Source organism: Phocoena sinus, chromosome 9 (assembly GCF_008692025.1).
Source record: "Phocoena sinus isolate mPhoSin1 chromosome 9, mPhoSin1.pri, whole genome shotgun sequence".
Classification (NCBI taxonomy): Eukaryota; Metazoa; Chordata; class Mammalia; order Artiodactyla; family Phocoenidae; genus Phocoena; species Phocoena sinus.
In genome coordinates this window covers 28,298,545-28,315,813 of record NC_045771.1, presented here as the reverse complement: position 1 = coordinate 28,315,813, position 17,269 = coordinate 28,298,545, and the positions used below count along the sequence as shown (strand labels likewise).

At 37.7% G+C, this 17,269-nt stretch overlaps 1 protein-coding gene across 11 annotated transcripts in view; it reads right to left on the bottom strand.

Moving 5' to 3' along the window:
• Positions 1 to 17,269, bottom strand: part of CADPS2 (calcium dependent secretion activator 2) — a 494,346-nt gene that overhangs the window by 229,123 nt on the left and 247,954 nt on the right. For all 11 annotated transcript variants that reach the window (XM_032643104.1, XM_032643102.1, XM_032643096.1 and 8 more), the window contains exon 8: positions 9,192 to 9,331. In XM_032643104.1, coding sequence (XP_032498995.1) covers positions 9,192 to 9,331 — 140 coding nt within the window. The remainder of the gene's footprint in view (positions 1 to 9,191; positions 9,332 to 17,269) is intronic.

The following is a 17,269-nucleotide window of genomic DNA, read 5'->3' as shown; positions in this document are numbered from 1 at the left end:
AGGCGCTGTAGGAGAAAGTGAGTAACTTACTGATTCCACAAAGATAGTATGAACAAAGCTCAAGCCTAGCTCTTTTTTGCCCTTAATAAGTATGGGTTACGTGATCCGTCATTCTTATATACGAACCCTGAAGTATAATGCTGCCCACACAAAATGCTGCTAAAGCCTCCTCCTACGTTCCAACCACATATGACAGGAATAGTCTAAATATAAATGTTTGCAGATAATAGATATTAGAAATTTACTTCCTCCATCATAGTTTAAACAAAAAGGCCATTTAAAAAAAGAAAGCATCACTATAGAGAATAACAAAGTTTTTAGACAAGAATACATTTTTTTTCATAATATAACTTTTAGATTTCATATAGAAATCTGTGGACTAATGAAGTTTTCTGCACTTCGTCTGGGGCAATAATGTTTTGAAGCACACTCCAATAAACATATATTACAGTGGTACCAATTAGACAGCATTATAATTTGAAGTTTATAACCAATATATCCAAACAACCAATCCAAAACTTTGAATATAAAAGATCTGTGAACCTAAGTTCTGCATTCTCCTCTTTCTTTGGAAAAGAAAACATTCATTCATTCAACAAATATTTATTTAGCTTCTGATAAGTGGTAGGCAATTTTCTAAAAACTGGGTTTAAAAATAGCAGTGAATAAGGCAAGGTACTTATCTTACAGAAACTAGATTTGGTTGGGGAGTAGTTAACAGCAAATCACCCAAATGGAGATAACATTCTAGATGGTGAGACAGTCTATAAGCAACAGTCACTACCTATAATATCAGGTAATAAGAGTTTTAAGGATTGAAGCAGGTTAAGAGAGCTGGCAGCAAGGAAAGAAGAGCACCGTTCTATACAGGGTGGTCAAGCTGAGCCTCACTGCAGAGATGGTATCTGATCTGAAAACTGGCAGAAGTGAGGCGGGGGTGGATGTGGAGTAAGAGTATTCTGTAGTAACATCAGTAAATGCTACAGTCCTCTACCAGGAGCCAGCTAAGAATGTCTAAGATGCAGCTGTAGAACTCTAATCTCAAAGACACCAATCACTCCCAGTGATTATTTTCATAAAATGTCAGCATATATAATTGACTACTCAATTACCTGAATGTCTTGGGTACTATGCTAACTACAAAATAAAAGTCTTTTACTCAATAAGTATTGCATAAGCTATTCAGGCTTACCAATGCCTCCTTAAACAAAGCACATATACAACACTAATTAAAAAAAAAAATACCTGAGATGAAATTAAAACTAACTAATTTGGTATATACAAATTGAGATCAACAACTTATTGAAAAGAGAACAAATTTTAATAGCACAAAGAGCAAGATCTGATAGACTGTTTAGACCTATGTCGGTCAAGTAATACTTGTCTAATGATTTAAGAAAATTAAAACTAGCAATTGCACTAAACCTACAAAAGGCACCACACTAGTTATTTAAAATAATACACTTTGAGAGCACATGCCATTCTTCAAAGAACTTAGACTGCACTGGACTAAAATAAAGAGAGAAATTCTATCAGATTCTTCTCACTTGCTATGAAATGATCTCCAGGTGTTCTTTCTTAGAACTGGAGCTTATTTCTTAGGTAAATCATTCAAGTCAGTTGCTCAGACACAGTTGGAAGCTCTTAGGCAATACAGTTGACCCCTGAACAACGTGGAGACTGGGGTGCTGAACCTCCACTCAGTCAAAAATCTTCCTATAACTTTGGCTCTCCGTATACACAGCTCCTCTGCATCCTTGGATTCAACCAACTGCTGATGGTGTGGTACAGCAGTATTTACTACTGAAAAACATCCCAGTACAAGTGGCCATGTACAGTTCAGATCCATGTTGTTCAAGAATCAACTGTATTTTCCTTTTCCTTCCTTTGGACATAGAGTAGACAAAATAAAGTGAGCACCCAAACGCATATACCAAGAGAAACAAACCACCGCCACCACCTACAGCCATGACAGCTGTCAAATAAAAATGTAAATTAAAGCTTAACAATTAAGCAGAAGGCCCTAATGGGGGATTAATGGGGATATAACTTTTAAACTCTCAAGGAATCAGTGAGGATTTGTGTACTGCTATTTTCCCATCTGTCTTTGAGCATTTTCTTCCAAATAAAGTCAAATGATGTGATTAAAACTAGAAGAAGCTTGTATTATAATTTAAGGAATTATTCATTTTTTTAATGTTTATTTTAATGATTGTTACTAGTTAACTGAGAATTTACTATGGAACAGGCACTGTGCTACATGCTTTATCAGTATATCTCATTTCATGCTCAGGACAATCCAACTTCATGGTGGAGAAAAGTGAGGCTATGAGAAGTTAAGACCTGACCAAGTTTGCATAAAAAGTGACAGGACTAGAATTTGAACCCAGGTCTAACTTCAAAGTCTGTGTTCTGTGTCACTCTGCACGTTGCTTCATGTCTATGGAAATGTCCTCAAAGAGAATAACGTGGATTGAAAATTACTTAACTGTTTCCACCCTGCCCAGGAATATAAACACTTCCATCTTTCTTTCCTTAAGGGAATCCTAATTTTAGATTTGAAGAATTAAAAGATTTCAGAGCGGGAAGAAACTTAAAGATCATTTAATGAGTTCAATATGTTGTATAAAGATGAAGAAACCAAGGAGGCTCATGACTGGACTCAGTGCCACGTGAAAGCAGAGCTGGCTGGAGCCCAGGTCTCCCAGTCCCGGCCCCCTACTGCCCAGCTGCAGCCCTCCTGAGTGCTGGAGAGGAGTAGAGCAGGGGGTCAGAAGTTGGGGGTGAAATGGAAATGCCGTATTTCTTAAAGTGTTTTGGTCTGTTTCATATTTTAAATATTTAATATTTTTCCTTCTTTTACTAGTATCTCAACTCAAAGATGTACCTGCCTTAGGGTTTTATTAATATCTAAATATATTATTACTGTGAGCTAGCCAGCCACCCCTGTAAGCACATTATACACATTAAAATATTGCTCCTCCAGACAATTCTATGAGGTAGGTTCTACCAACATTTTAATTTTGCAGATGAGGAAACTGAGGCAAAGTTATGAAAGTTTTACAACTTGCCCAAGATCTCCTAGCTACTAAGTGATGGAGCCAGAATTTGAAGAAAGGCAGTCTGGCTCCAGAATTTATACTCCTAAATGACACTGTCCCTTTAAATACTGGAAGGGCAGGACTCCTCCCAGGCTCTCCTGAAGGCATCCTCTCAAAAGTCTCCCTAACAATCAGATTTCCGGTAAAATAAATTTAACTATTTTTAGTGAAAAGAAAACCTATTTCCTTTTTTTTTTTCCAATTCAATAAACTACATTCTTTCATCATAAAAGAAGTATGATGACATCGCAGAAAATTTGGAAAACAAAAACAATTTCACCCATAGTTGTATTCTATTTAGTATGTCTAGTATATATCCTTTCTGAATTTTCATATGCATTTGTTTAACACCATCAGAGTATAAACAATTCTATATTGTGTATTTTTCAAATTAATCTTATACAACAGAAGCCTGATGTTTCTAAGTCAGTCATGATACTTCCTTTCCTTGCCTTGAGAGGATTCAAATAAACCCCCAAATCTGCCACATCCCTCCATGTTGCCCTCGCTTTTACCACTTCTATTCCCCCTGAACCCTTACACCCTCTCTCTGATGACATACTATGGAATGAGTAAAATATGCACCTGGCAAGGTCAGGGAGGAAATGATTCACTGAGTTATAATTTTCCAGGGGTCTAAGGAGCCATTCAAATTTTCTAGCCCACTGTCTCCTTCAGTAATTGATGAAACTGAGGCCAAAAAAGATGCAGTGATTTACCCAAAGTTAGTGACAGAACTGGGGCCAAAATACAAGCATCTTGGCTCTTAAACTAGTGCTTACTCTTCAAACTCTTATAGTACTGTCCTCCATCTATGCCTCAATTATCAGAGAAATGAGCTAAAAATAAATATCTTCAAATAATGTACAAATTTTTCTTGACCTTCCACAACGCCCAGGCCTTTAACCAGCCCAAGATTTTCGCTTTATTAACACAGTGTTACTATTTCCAAACTTCTGGATATGCACAAATGAATAAAAAGTACGACTGTGTCAAGTGTATAGTACAAAAATTTTACGGCAAGGCATCAATTAAGAAGAGGAAACCATTCCATTATAATTATGTGCATTAACTGTTTATAAAACTTTATAGTATTCCTAAATAGTTTTCACGATACCTTTTGGAAAAGTGCTCCAAATTAAATAAGATAACCAATGAATATGGTCTATGGTTTCTGAAAGAAAATAAAGAAAAAGGGAGCTCATCTGCTACCCTTAATTATTTGACCTAAAGTACCTTTGTTTAAGATGCCCAAATGTGATACTGAAGGGTGTCTAAAAGCAAGAGAATAGTTATTTGATGCATAAAAAGTAGAAGAAAATAACATATGTTAAGATGTTAGCCTCCTAGAGAAAAATCCTGTGTTGAACAGAAAGCCACAGTTTGAGCTTAAAGTTGCAGACAAACTAATCCGTCACAGGAGAAATCAGAGAAGTTTTGCAAAGGAGTATAACAAGTTAAAACATTTAGCTTAATAATTATTAAAGCTATGCTTGAAAATGTTTCTAACATTATAATTTATTAATCACTAGTTAATTAAAATGAAAACCATAACTCTTAATGATTTATATTAGTATATATAAAATGACATGAGTATTAAGGTATTTGGAAATTTTTTATCATTCTACAATGAGTAAATCAATGTTTATAAAGGACCACAGACAGCCTTCTCTCCTGAAAACTGTATCCAGAAAAAGAATCAATCATTTATTAAGAAACTAGCAAACACTTTGTCAGAAGTTTTGGCACGGCTACAAGGAGTGGGATTTCTATGAAACTGGGGTAAGCAGATTGAGGTAATAAATTGGGAATGCAGAGGTGTCAAAACATGGTTATTTTAGACAAGGACATGTAGAAAAGTCATGCTAAAAGGTCGATTTAAAATGAGGAATCAATTTTCCTTGGGAAAAAAACCCGACTTGTTTTTTTTGGAAGGTCCAGATCCTGTAAGTAAGCGCCACTTTGCCAAAAATAAGATTTTCCTCCTTTTGGTCTTCAGACTGTCCCCTAAACTACTTGAAGATAATAAACCCTAAGTCATAAGCAAAATAATTCAACTTTATTAGAGTGCAGTCATTTCACTTTAGAGCAAATGCCACACTTGAACATTAAGAGTATGACCGAAAGGTTCCGTAGGCATCACACAGCAGACCCTGAATGCGTGGCAGGTCCTCTCTACAGGGAAGCACACGAAACCAATCATGCAGCCAGCTTGGGGCTTATGCTGTTCTTCCTGCTGGAAGCTCACATGCTGTCTTGCCCCTGCAGCAAGCAATGGGCCCAGGGCCTTTTCTACCTTTACGATGTAAATTAGGGAGTTTTATACATGATACTCTCAAAGTATTTCAAAACACCTATTCATTCAATAAACGTTCAAACTGCCAAGCATGACTTTACACACAGAGAATTATGAGATTTATATGGTAGTGATTTGGCTAAAATTTTATCTTACTGATTTTAACTGTGAAATAATCCTTCTATAGTTATATACTCATGAAGTTTTCTTTTTCTTTCTTTCTTTTAACTATAAAAGTAATCAGCTTCATACAGACTACGTAGCTCCGGGTCATAATGCTTCTACATATTTGTGGCAATTGAATTTTCATCTTTCTCCTTTTCAGTTGTAGATTTGTCATAATAGTCATTTGCTTTATTAGCCCCATTTTATTTTGCCTTTCTTTTGGCTGAGAAAATAACATTTGAATTAGGAAAACATGATTTAATAAAAACGACGACGGTAGTTCTGAGATTTAAGTTAATACTGCCTCTCAGCCACTAGGCTATGCTAAAGGACAGTCCATTTGTTCACGAACACTTCTGTCTTCCAGCCACCCAAAAAAAGAAGGAAGATAAATTCTAAAGCTGAATGTGAATTATTTAACCACTCAAAACCTAGCTGGAAATTCATTTAACAGATTTATATAAGAGTTTATGTAATTAGTTTATATGACATACCCCCAAAGAACAAATGAACCCATTTTTTTTTTTTTTTTTTTTTTTTTTTTTTTTTTTGCGGTACGCGGGCCTCTCACTGTTGTGGCCTCTCCCGTTGCGGAGCACAGGCTCCGGATGTGCAGGCTCAGCGGCCACGGGTCACGGCCCAGCCGCTCCGCGGCATGTGGGATCTTCCCAGACCGGAGCACAAACCCGTGTCCCCTGCATCAGCAGGCGGACTCTCAACCACTGCGCCACCAGGCAAGCCTATGAACCCAAATTTTTACTAGCTAGATGTCACATAGTAACGTTTAGTTTGGCTTTGAATGAATGAGTCGTCATTATGCTTATGTTATCCAAATTAAATATCTATTTTCATTTGCATGTAGTCAGTCCTATTAAAAATTTATAATGTATAGTCATGGACTGATTAATTACCAGAAGCATGAGCTTTAGATTGGTTACATTTTTCCTTCTGGTTCAAAAAAAGGTCATTTTAAAATGCAACAACTGGGGCTTCAGTAAAATCCATCTGTGAAGCACCACAGAAAAAGATGTATAAGGTTAGGATTGTCATGTGTGTGTCAAGTCATGTTTTCCCATATACATCTAAACACAGGGGTGATATTCAAAATATTTAAAACTGTTAACCACACAGGCACTGAGAAACCTAGACAGGTGCTTGTGGTCCCTGCCCATAGTGATAAATTGCTATTATAGCAATGTTGAAATTCTGGTTGATCATTATTATTACATTCAGTAACGGTCTTACATAGCTTTTTTGAATAACTATTAGGAAATATGATATTCTTAATTATGCTCCAAAACACACCAACTAGCAGAACAACGTCACAGATATTTTCAATTCTAGAATTTCTTTCTTTTACATACCATAAACTGCAGTTACCCAAATGTCTGGCAATGCCTGCTAGTATCTTCGTAAAGGCAGGTCACAATAGTTCTCGAGCTTTACAGATTAAATTCAGAGACTATGAGATATTCTCTTTAGTCATCTCTTTCACCCATAGTCTTGGGCAGAAGTCAACTCCAGAACCATTCTGGGGGTTCTAATTTAGTCAAAGGTCTCTGAGATGTGATACAAACCAATTCTCCTTCGTTGCAAAGGAGTGATTAAAAAAAGCAAAAAAAAAAAACAAGTCTTAGAAAGCAGCTAGATTGTACCACTTGCCCTGAAGCATTTTAGAGCAAGAAAATGCCAAGGATTAGAGCAGAGCTTTCTTTCCACGGGAGCTGAAGGCTTCAGAACTTGCTATGTGCCCAACTTCATATTCAATCCTGGTTCTTGGGTCAATCTGAAGGCTCAAAGGGTATTCATCACAGTGCTGCCCATGTGTAAATCAGGGGCCATCTTGGCGTTATAGTGCATAGGTTCCCATTTCTTGCTGTACTCTTCATCAAGAGACTGAGTTCAAAAGAGTAGGGAAATAACTACAATGTTTGGAACAGAATGTGTTCCTTTTTATCTCCCTCTAGTTTCTACTAGTCTCTAAGCACTTTAGAGCTGTAGTACTCTCTCTAGTCTTAAAGCACTCTCCAGCCATATCAAAATTGTCACGGTTAGCTAACAGCCCTTCCAGATCTCCTGCCTATGTATAGGCTATGCCATGTGGCTGGTGGCTGGACTGCCCTTCCTCCCCACTGCCCACCTGCTGAATTCACCCCTCAAGCTTCATCTCAAAAGTCAGTTGTCTTGTGAGACTTTCTTTGACTCCAGCTAGAATCAGGTGTTATTTCCACCTGTTCCCATTCCTCTCTTGTAGCGCTTATCACTCAGTATTATCATGATTTGTACACAAGCCTGAATCCCTGGCTAGCCAGTTCCTTCAGGCCTGGGATGGTATCTCACTGAGGCTTGCTCTGGTTGGCACAGAGGAAGTGCTCAATCCATGTCTGCTGCATAAATCAACAGTGAGCAGCTAGATGGAAGTGGGAAGAAAGAACTCTCAGTATTAAATCCCAGGAACTCCATCTGCATCACGAGTCATAGTTAGACTCTGCATTACTACATTAAAGACGCCATACTGTGGGATACCTAAATTATTGTTCCCTTTCTAAGAGCCCACCCGCTGAGGTCTTCTTCCCCCAAGAGAGACCAGTTCTGACACTGCAAACACTACTGCCCACCCAAACCAAGGAAGCAATATGGTCCTTAGAGTCTCATCCCAGCTCTAGTAGATACATCTGGGCTGCCTTCTGCTCAGAGCGTAACTTGGTCTTCCCTAACAGTCATCTAAAGCATCCTTATCTTGTGGACTTACCAGTTAACTCTGCTACAGTGCTAGTGACTTGGCTCCAAAGCCAGCAGAGATGCCCCTCTGTACAGGAATGCGCACAGACTGTTAGATTTGCTGCTAAACTTGGGATGAGACACTTTAGCAACTGCTTCTCTCCTTAGTAAGAAAAGTCTTCACATTCTTTCCTAGTGGCTAACACCCCTATGCTAGAATTTGGCTGTAGCAAGTCCTAAAGTATTAATCTGAGAAAGACCTGGGTTTTAAAAAAACTCATTGAATCGTATTCAAGAGTTCAGACCTGTTTCCTCATCAGCTACAAGGGAAAAAGAATCTCGGAGATGGAAGTTGACTCCGACCCACAGCAATCCCCAGGGGCCAGCCCCTGCACTTCTGGTTATCCACCAACATCAGTTTCCTCCGGTATGGATCTAGTTTCTCACTCACATATTGCAATGAACACTCACGCCCCTCCCGTCAAAACTTGTACAGCCTCCTGGGTTATATCTGAACCACCATTAAACTCTAAATGTAGTCTATGTAGGTTTAACTATTTCTGGGGATCTGAATTCTAGGCTTGTTTCAACTACTACTGTATTTTGAAATATATCTTACACGTTATCTCCATACATCACTGTTCTTTATCAATATAAGTGATGTGCAATACCAACAACACAATCAAGTACCAATAGTGTGTTAGCATGCAATCAGTTATATTAACCAAGTACCCATGTATTCAGCTATAAAGATGTCTACAGATTTAAAAAATTAAGTTAACCTATTAATGTAATTTGGGGGGAAAAACTCCATGTGAATGTCTGATATATAGGCTCTCAGTAAAATGACAAAAGTGATACAATGAAATCCAATAATTCAGGAGAAAAACATCTTCAAGTACACTCACCCACTATGTTTCATATGTGGTGGTTTATCCATTCGCACTGCCAATTTGATTTTTAAGTCAGAGTCCTGGCTATTTTTTGGAACGATCATTCGGTGTAACTCAGCTGACTTGGAGCTATTAGAAGTTGGGTATAATATCACCTGTAAGGGACAAAAATAACACATTTAGGTGAATACAGAACGTCTAAGGAGTAGAACTGAAATCTTTTCTATATATTTTCCTTATTGAAAAGGTGGTGTCATGCCCAAATGTGTCTAATAAACCATTTCACTCCCACCACAGCAGATGGATTTTCAATACAAACTGGTTTATTTATTTTTTTGACAAATATGTGTTTTCACATTATCACATAACGAGTTTTCTTCCTGTGTCACTTCATAATGAATTAATAGCACGGCGGCTACGGTTGAATTGACAGTTGAAAAATACTTAATAGACACCTATAATTTCAAGACCACTCTAAACTACTCAGAGCAAAGAAGTTCAGAAAGAAATATTCTTTGAAATTACAAATAGCATGCTCAAAAAGCAAAACCAATTATTTGAAGCAGCAAAAATATACCTCATGTTTTCATATTTTCATTGCAAAGCAGTGTTAAAGGAAATCAACCCAATTAGAGATGGAAAAGACGGATCGTCGCATTTTCTGCTCTAGATCAATATCAGAGAAGGATTTTTTTCCTGACTACATGTTCTCAAAACTATAAAGATAATATTATGATGACTGAAACAAAGTAATTATTTTTAATAAAACTGCCAAATTATCAAGTCGTTATTTCACAATCCCACATTCCACAGAGCCAACACAGGAAAGAAAAGATTACTCTTCAGATGTTACGTACCATGTAGATAAAAAAAAAAAAAAAAAAAGTATTTTCCCCTTTTAGTCAGTCATGACACTACTTAGACACAGCCTATATTCAAGCCTTAATGAATATTTTTAAATGGGAGCACTATATTCTGAAGGATAAAATGAAGATATGAAATGCAGTACATCATATTTTAAGCCATTTCTTATTTTAAAGCAACGTGAAAAGTAAAAAAGCTTGAAGTTTCTAAGAAAATGAAAGAACTATAAACATGCTCAGGTATGATAAAATGTTTTCAGAGCACATCATGGCAACTGAATTTGACATGCTCTGTCAAAAAAAAAAAATCTTCATTTCCATGTATGAGTGAAAATACGCATGGAGAAATCTTCAGGCAAGGCTCTTTCTCTCTCTAGGAAAAACAACATAGTCATAGTCTCCAACTTCCAAGTTGTTAAATATATCTACTATTTTGAGACTTTTTTCAAACCTATCCATAGCCAGGTTCGGTCCAGCGTATCTACACACTTCAGCATATAAAGGCTCAGCCCAAAGCAGATTAAATGGCATTTGTGACGTTTTCAAAAATTATGATCAGATTCTAGAAAGAGTTCTTTTTGACTGCTGAAATAGCCAATGGAATATTTTACAGATTCTTTCTTAAACAACAGTAAAGGAAAATAAATTAGTTATTTCTGGCTCAAACCAGCAGACAAAGGTATATCATTTTCAACTCAGAAGGTGATTCCACAAGAAGAGTCAAAGACTAAGACAGAGCTATACATCCTCTGTAGCTCTTACTGCTATTTCCCAGCAAGTCTGAAAAGCTTTCTCTATTTCTCCCCACCCCATCCTTTTAAAAAGAATTTGGCACAAACCACCTACAGACTTTATTCCTTTTTAATTCTTCTTTCTATGTTTATATGAACGTGGGTATTGTTCCAAACTCTAAATGTCGTATACAGGAAGAGAATATTTAAATTAAAACTTTCGACAATTTCTCATTCTCTAAATGCCAATAATGGGTTACTAAAAAAGGTCCCCAAATAACTGCAGTTTATCCCCAATTAAGGATCATCTCAGTACTGAACACCATCATTTCTGCCACATTTTAATTTTCCGATGGGTACCTCTAACTGAAGTCGGTGGAAGGATTTACTGTGTATCTCTGTTCAGTTAAACATTTGAGCGCTTACTCTGTGGGGACACAGAAAGATGAAAGAATATGGATGACTCCATAAGGAGTTGATGGTTTCTTCTTATCAAAGCTAAAAACTCAGATAATATCTGGTAATATCACTTCTTTCTCTTGCCCTTCTATCCCTAGGGTGTGCAGCAGTTTTCCGATATTGTTAGCCTCTGGGTTTATTCACCATCGTTTGTTTGGCTTCTCTGTTCTATCACACATGTAGCTAACTCCCCGTGTTAAATTTCCACCATCTGAATGACCTGGAATTTTCTGTCTTTCTGGACAGACTAATAAAGGTGTAAACACTGCCATATGTAACAATTGAAGGCCCAGAGATATGAAATCTGTTACTTCTAAAAATGGTACTGGTGAACAAACTCTGTTAAATTGTTACCAGGTTCCCAAATTGTAGAAGGAGAAAGTGATCATACACCTTTCCATGATTCAGCCATGGATGATAACAGACAAGGAAGACGCACCCAAATGTGTAGAGCCCAAAGGGCCAGGGAGAATAAAGGACAAAACAATTCTTTTCAGATGCATAATAAGGGTCTAATCAAGAGATCCTGAACACTGTCAGGCAGGGTGTCTTCACAGTGCCTGCCATAACAGCACCTCACTGCTCTCCCTGGACACGTATTGCTCTGTATTTCCCACTTCACCTTTTTTTAGAATGGGAAGCGTAATTGTAGCTTTCCTGCCCCCTGCTCCACTGCTATATATTGGATTTGTGCTTGAGCAGGGTGGGGAGGGGAGATGGAACAGCAGGCAGTGAACACGAACCCTAGCTCATTGGGCACCAGGCTGCAAAGAGCCACAGCTGGACCTGATTGAGATGCTGGACTTTGAACTGGAAGTAAGGACAGGATGAAGCTTTGGGTTGTCTCCCTTGAAGTAAATGCATTCTATGGGTAGTTGGAAGGGTAACAGAATTGTTGTTACCTCGGCTATACGGGTGAGCTATGGCAGGTGATCTAACTTGTTCACCAGGATTCATGCTTTCCCTAGTATAGAACTGGTGCCAAGAAGCAGCTAGCCAGCCATATCTTCTAGCTCCCCCGGCATCTAAGTAGGGGCACATGAAAGTTGTAGCTAATGGAATATGAAGAAAAGTGGTAAATCGTTTTGGGGAATGATGATTAAGATATAGAAGTGAAGAAGGTATGCCGTCTTCACTCATCTGCTAGCCAAATGCAGAGGACTCCAATGCTCTAGAAAATGAGAGAGCCATAAGAGGGAAGAAACTAGAGCCCTGAATCACCACACGGAGGAAATCTACCCATCCATCAGGAACACCCATGATAGACTGTTATACAGGCACTAGCATTTTAAATTACTGAAATGTTGTCATTTGTTACAGCATTTAGTATACCAACTAGTACATTAACACAGAGTTTTGCTGCATAAGACTTGCACAGGTAGTAAGTGCTTGAAGAATTTTCTTTCACGATAAGCAGATAAACAGTTCTACTTCAACACGACTTAGTTCACGTTCAGAGAGGGATGTCTGATGTTGATGGTACAATAATTAGAATACTTAAGAGACATAATTTACTAAGGATTCTTCTTGTATTTTAGGTTCACACATAAGTTAAATCGTAGCTCTGTACAAAATAGTTAGCTTCTTACAGAGTTTAGCAAAGTAGCTTATTCTTTGCTATTCATTTCTTAACTTTTCTACACGTATTTCTGCTTCTTCTAGTCTTTTAGTTTATTTTTGTCACCAACACTTTAAATGCCTTGTCATTTAGCATAACAACACATTTTACGATTTATCTTAAATATAAAGCCAATGTATCCTCTTCATAATAAAACGTCAACATTACTTTCCATCTTTGCTAAAGTGTAATGGAAAACACAAAATGTTATTTTCAGGCTTTGTTTAAAATTCTGTCAAATTTAATACAGAGTCAAAACTTAAAATGAAGTGTAGAACTACATATGTACATAACATCTAGAGTAATATGGGGTACAGAAGGATCTTTCTCTTAAAATATACTTGTACAGACACCTCTACATTATTTTTCTTCTATTAAGATACAATTAATTAAAGTCAAGCCATGTGCATCTGTACATATACTACATTATTTGAACTTTGTGGCCTATGAATTCACGACTTTCTAAACTGTTTCAAAACTAAAAACCTAAAAACTGGGAGGAACAATCTAGAAGAACCGAGAGGGAGCTAGGCAGGCTCTGGGGTGAGGTAAAGAATTCACTGCCTTGTCCCATAAATCTCTCAGTCCAGAGGAAGAAAAAAAAAGACCACATGACTGCAGCAATTGCACTGTGGTCTTTGAGTAAAATAATACAGCTACATTTTTGGCATGAATCTAGCTCAGAGAGAGGTGCAATCAACAATTCTTAAAGGGATCAGGACAGACTTCAGAGAGGAATCACTGCTTCATTTTGGAGTCTAGAAGAACACGTAAGATTTATAAGATATTGTAAGATACAATATACAAGACACAATTAAAAGACACAGGGAAGGGACTGACCCACCCATTGGAACTGACCCACCCTTAGAAAACAGGCACACAATCCCGATGCTGACATTCTTACCACTACCTTTGCTTCTCAGGCCCTTCCCCAAGCGTGACTGGTCAGCTCTTTGTTCCCAGGGGCCTATCCTTAGTCAGTTTCCATTGCTTGCCACCAAGGGAACTTCAACGAGTACAAATGTTCATGACATTTTCTGCCATGTCAATTCTCTACCTTATCTAAAGGTAAGGGGAGAGCCCCGTGGAACAGTAACTTTTAAGGGTTAAGAAAAGGAAGAGAACTCTATAATCAAGACCAGAGGCCAAGGAGACAGAAGAAAAACCAGAAGGGTGGGATGCACGACATTCAAGACAGAGAGTGTTTCGGGGAACAGGAAGTGGCCGTCAGTGCCAAATGACACTCAAGAGGTCAAGCGTGGTAAGGAAGGAAAGGCTACTGCTTGGTTTAACAACAGAGAGGCCACTAGAGATCTCAGCAGGAGAAAGTTTAGGTGAGGCCAGACTATAACAGCTTGAGGGATAAAGTCTACAAGAGGAATGGAGGAAGACATCACTTAATTCTTAAATGAACAAGATGGGGCGAGATAAGCAAGATCATTTGGCTGGAAGGGGGATTGTGTACAAAGGCGGGGGCAGGGTGGGTGGTGAGGGTATGGCCACGTAGACCGAAGAGGGTAAGGAAATGGGAAGGCTGTGCTGATAGGTGAGATCAGAAAGGAAGAATGGGGATAGACTGTAAAAGCATAGGTTTTGCTAAGGAGTTTGTATGTTATCCCATAACGTATAATCGAAAGATGCTTCTAAACCAGAGAATGACAAGATCAAAACGTCATACTCTTGTGTAGAGGATAATCCTTGTCTATCCAGCTGTATACATTCTGGAGAGGAGTCATGTGTAGTCAAGTGTCTAACATCCAATTAAGAAATGAAATGGCCTTAGAAATACATCTTTAAAACAGAGTAAGAAGGGACTGAAAATACTTTTAGCTGGAATGTTTCAGTTTGTGATTAAAATTTTTTTTTTTTTTTTTTGCTGACAACCAGATGTCCTTGAGGCATAGGGTATTTTAAGGAAATGTCCAAGGGATCATCAGTCCAGAGAAGTAGAGCTATCTCTATGAGAAACCTTGACTTTTGGGGTTCAGTTGACATTTTTCTATCTTTCTCTTTCAACTGACAAATTTTAGTTTAGCAAAGATTCATGACAACTATGCCCTGTGAACCTTTCAAGTACCTTCTTGAGAACTTAGAACCTTGAGAAAGCATGTACAGTGAAAGGACCAACTGAATTTACTTCATTTCAATAAATTTTATTTAGCACATGTTAATAACTAGCATGTATTTTCTCCAATATCAGAGCCCTGTATTTTCACTGTATGGAGAAGATGAACTGGATGACTTCTGAGAGAAATCTACAATACATCCTCCTTAGTAACATTTTCCAGTGTTTTAATACACCTGAGGTTTTGTAGTCTAAATAATTTCTCCTTTAATGTCACTGCTTCCTGTCCTACTTGGTTGAAACAAAGAACACATGCTCACTTTCACTAACACAAGGTTCTTCTGTATACTGAAAAATTAGCATTAAGTCTTCTGTGAACCTTACTGTCTATAGGCTAAATCCAGTTCCCTTTATTTTCAAAGCTGGAAAGAATCCTGGAATTTACAATATAGAACTGATCAAACTCCCAACCCCTTAAAAATGTGCTGATGGCCTGACAGGAAATTATACATTTCCTTCCTTCTATATAGTACTTTTTTTTTTTAAATAAGAAAAGCCTTTAAAAAAATGAGTAAAAGAAGAAAAAGGAAAGTATTATCTGAACTATATATTTTTCCTTGGCATTAGCTTGTTAAAAAAATGGAGGTTATAAGCTTTGTTATTTGCATGATGGGGGTTGGAGAGAGCATGAAAAACAAACATCAAGGTGTGTAAATTCTTCCTAAATGTTTTCTGGCATCACTACTTAATAATGAACCACTGTATGAAGGGGCTTATGGACTGCATTTAGCAGAGTATGCTCCTCGAGGGCAAGGGCTCATAGTGATACCTAGAGTAATTCACCTGTGGCTGCTAGTGTAATTTAAGCCAGTATCTTTAATTAAGCCATTCTTTTGTTTTTGAAATTGAAGTATAGTTGATTTACAATATTGTGTTAGGTTCAGATGTACAGCATAGTGATTCAGTATTTTTGCAGATTATATTCTATTATTAATTATTATAAGATAATGGCTATAATTCCCTGTGCTATACAGTATATCCTTGTTGCTTATCTATTTTATATATAATAGTTGTATCTTAATCCCATACCCGCAATTTATCCCTCCCTCCTCCCCTCTCCCCTTTGGCAAACACTGGTTTGTTTTCTACATCTGGAAGCCTGTTTCTGTTTTGCATATACATTAATTTGTATTACTCTTTTAGATTCCACATACAAGTGATATCATATAGTATTTGTCTTTTTCTGTCTGACTTATTTCACTAAGGATAATATGGTCTAGGTCCATACATGTTGCTTCACATCCTAAACCAGACACTTAACAAATGTTTGTTGCATAGATGGGTGGATGCTTAGAGAAGTTAGAAATAAAGATGCAAACCAAACATTGATAACTTCATTGAGGTGAAAAGAGAAAAAGGCTTGCCAACTAAAGTACTGCCCAAACTTGATAACAGAAAATGACAGTAGCAAAGGCAGAATTGGTACGCCATTTACTTGCCGGTCTCTAAAAACTTCTGAAACTCTCATCTTTCCATTTCTGGACTGTAGTGGGTAGAATAATTAGTCTCCCCCAAAATGCCTATTCCGAATCCCCAGAACCTGTGACTATGTTACTTACCTGGCAAAGGGGAATTGAGGTAGCTGATGGAATTAAGGTCACTAATTAGTGGGCCTTAAGAAATGGAGATTCTCCAGGTGGGCCCAGTGCAATCACAAGGGTTCTGGGAGGTGGAAGAGGAAGGCAGAGGAGTGATGAAGCAAAGTGATGTGAGAAACACTTGACCAGCCATTGCTGGCTTTGGAAATGGAAGAGGACCATGCACGAGCCAAACACAGGCAGCCTTCAGAAGCTGGAAAAGGTAAAAAAACCTGCATTCTCCCTTTTAGGTCTTCTGGAAAGGAACACAACCCTGCCAACACCTTAATTTGAGCCCACCAAGATTCGCTGTGGACTTCTGACCGGCACAACTGTAAGATAATAAATTTGTGTTGTCTTGAGCCACTAAGTTTTCAGTAATTTGTTAAAGCTGCGATAGGAAACCAATACACAGCCAATAAAAGCTGCGATTTGATTACAAAAACACTAAATTTACCTTTTAAAAAATTTCTTCTGCTAACTGTGTAATTCAAAGATTTTTACAGACAGATTTCTATCATTATCTCTGATTACTTTAAGATGTTTTGGGGTGTGATTATTTCTCTCACTTTCCTGAGGTATTCTGCTTGTATTAAACCTTTTGGAAAAACTCACTCACTTAGTTAAAGTTTTCATTTTCCTCACCATTAAAACAAAAGAAAAAATTGAAAAGGATTCACAATGAGACAGATTATTTTGGTTATTAGAATGAAGATCCTC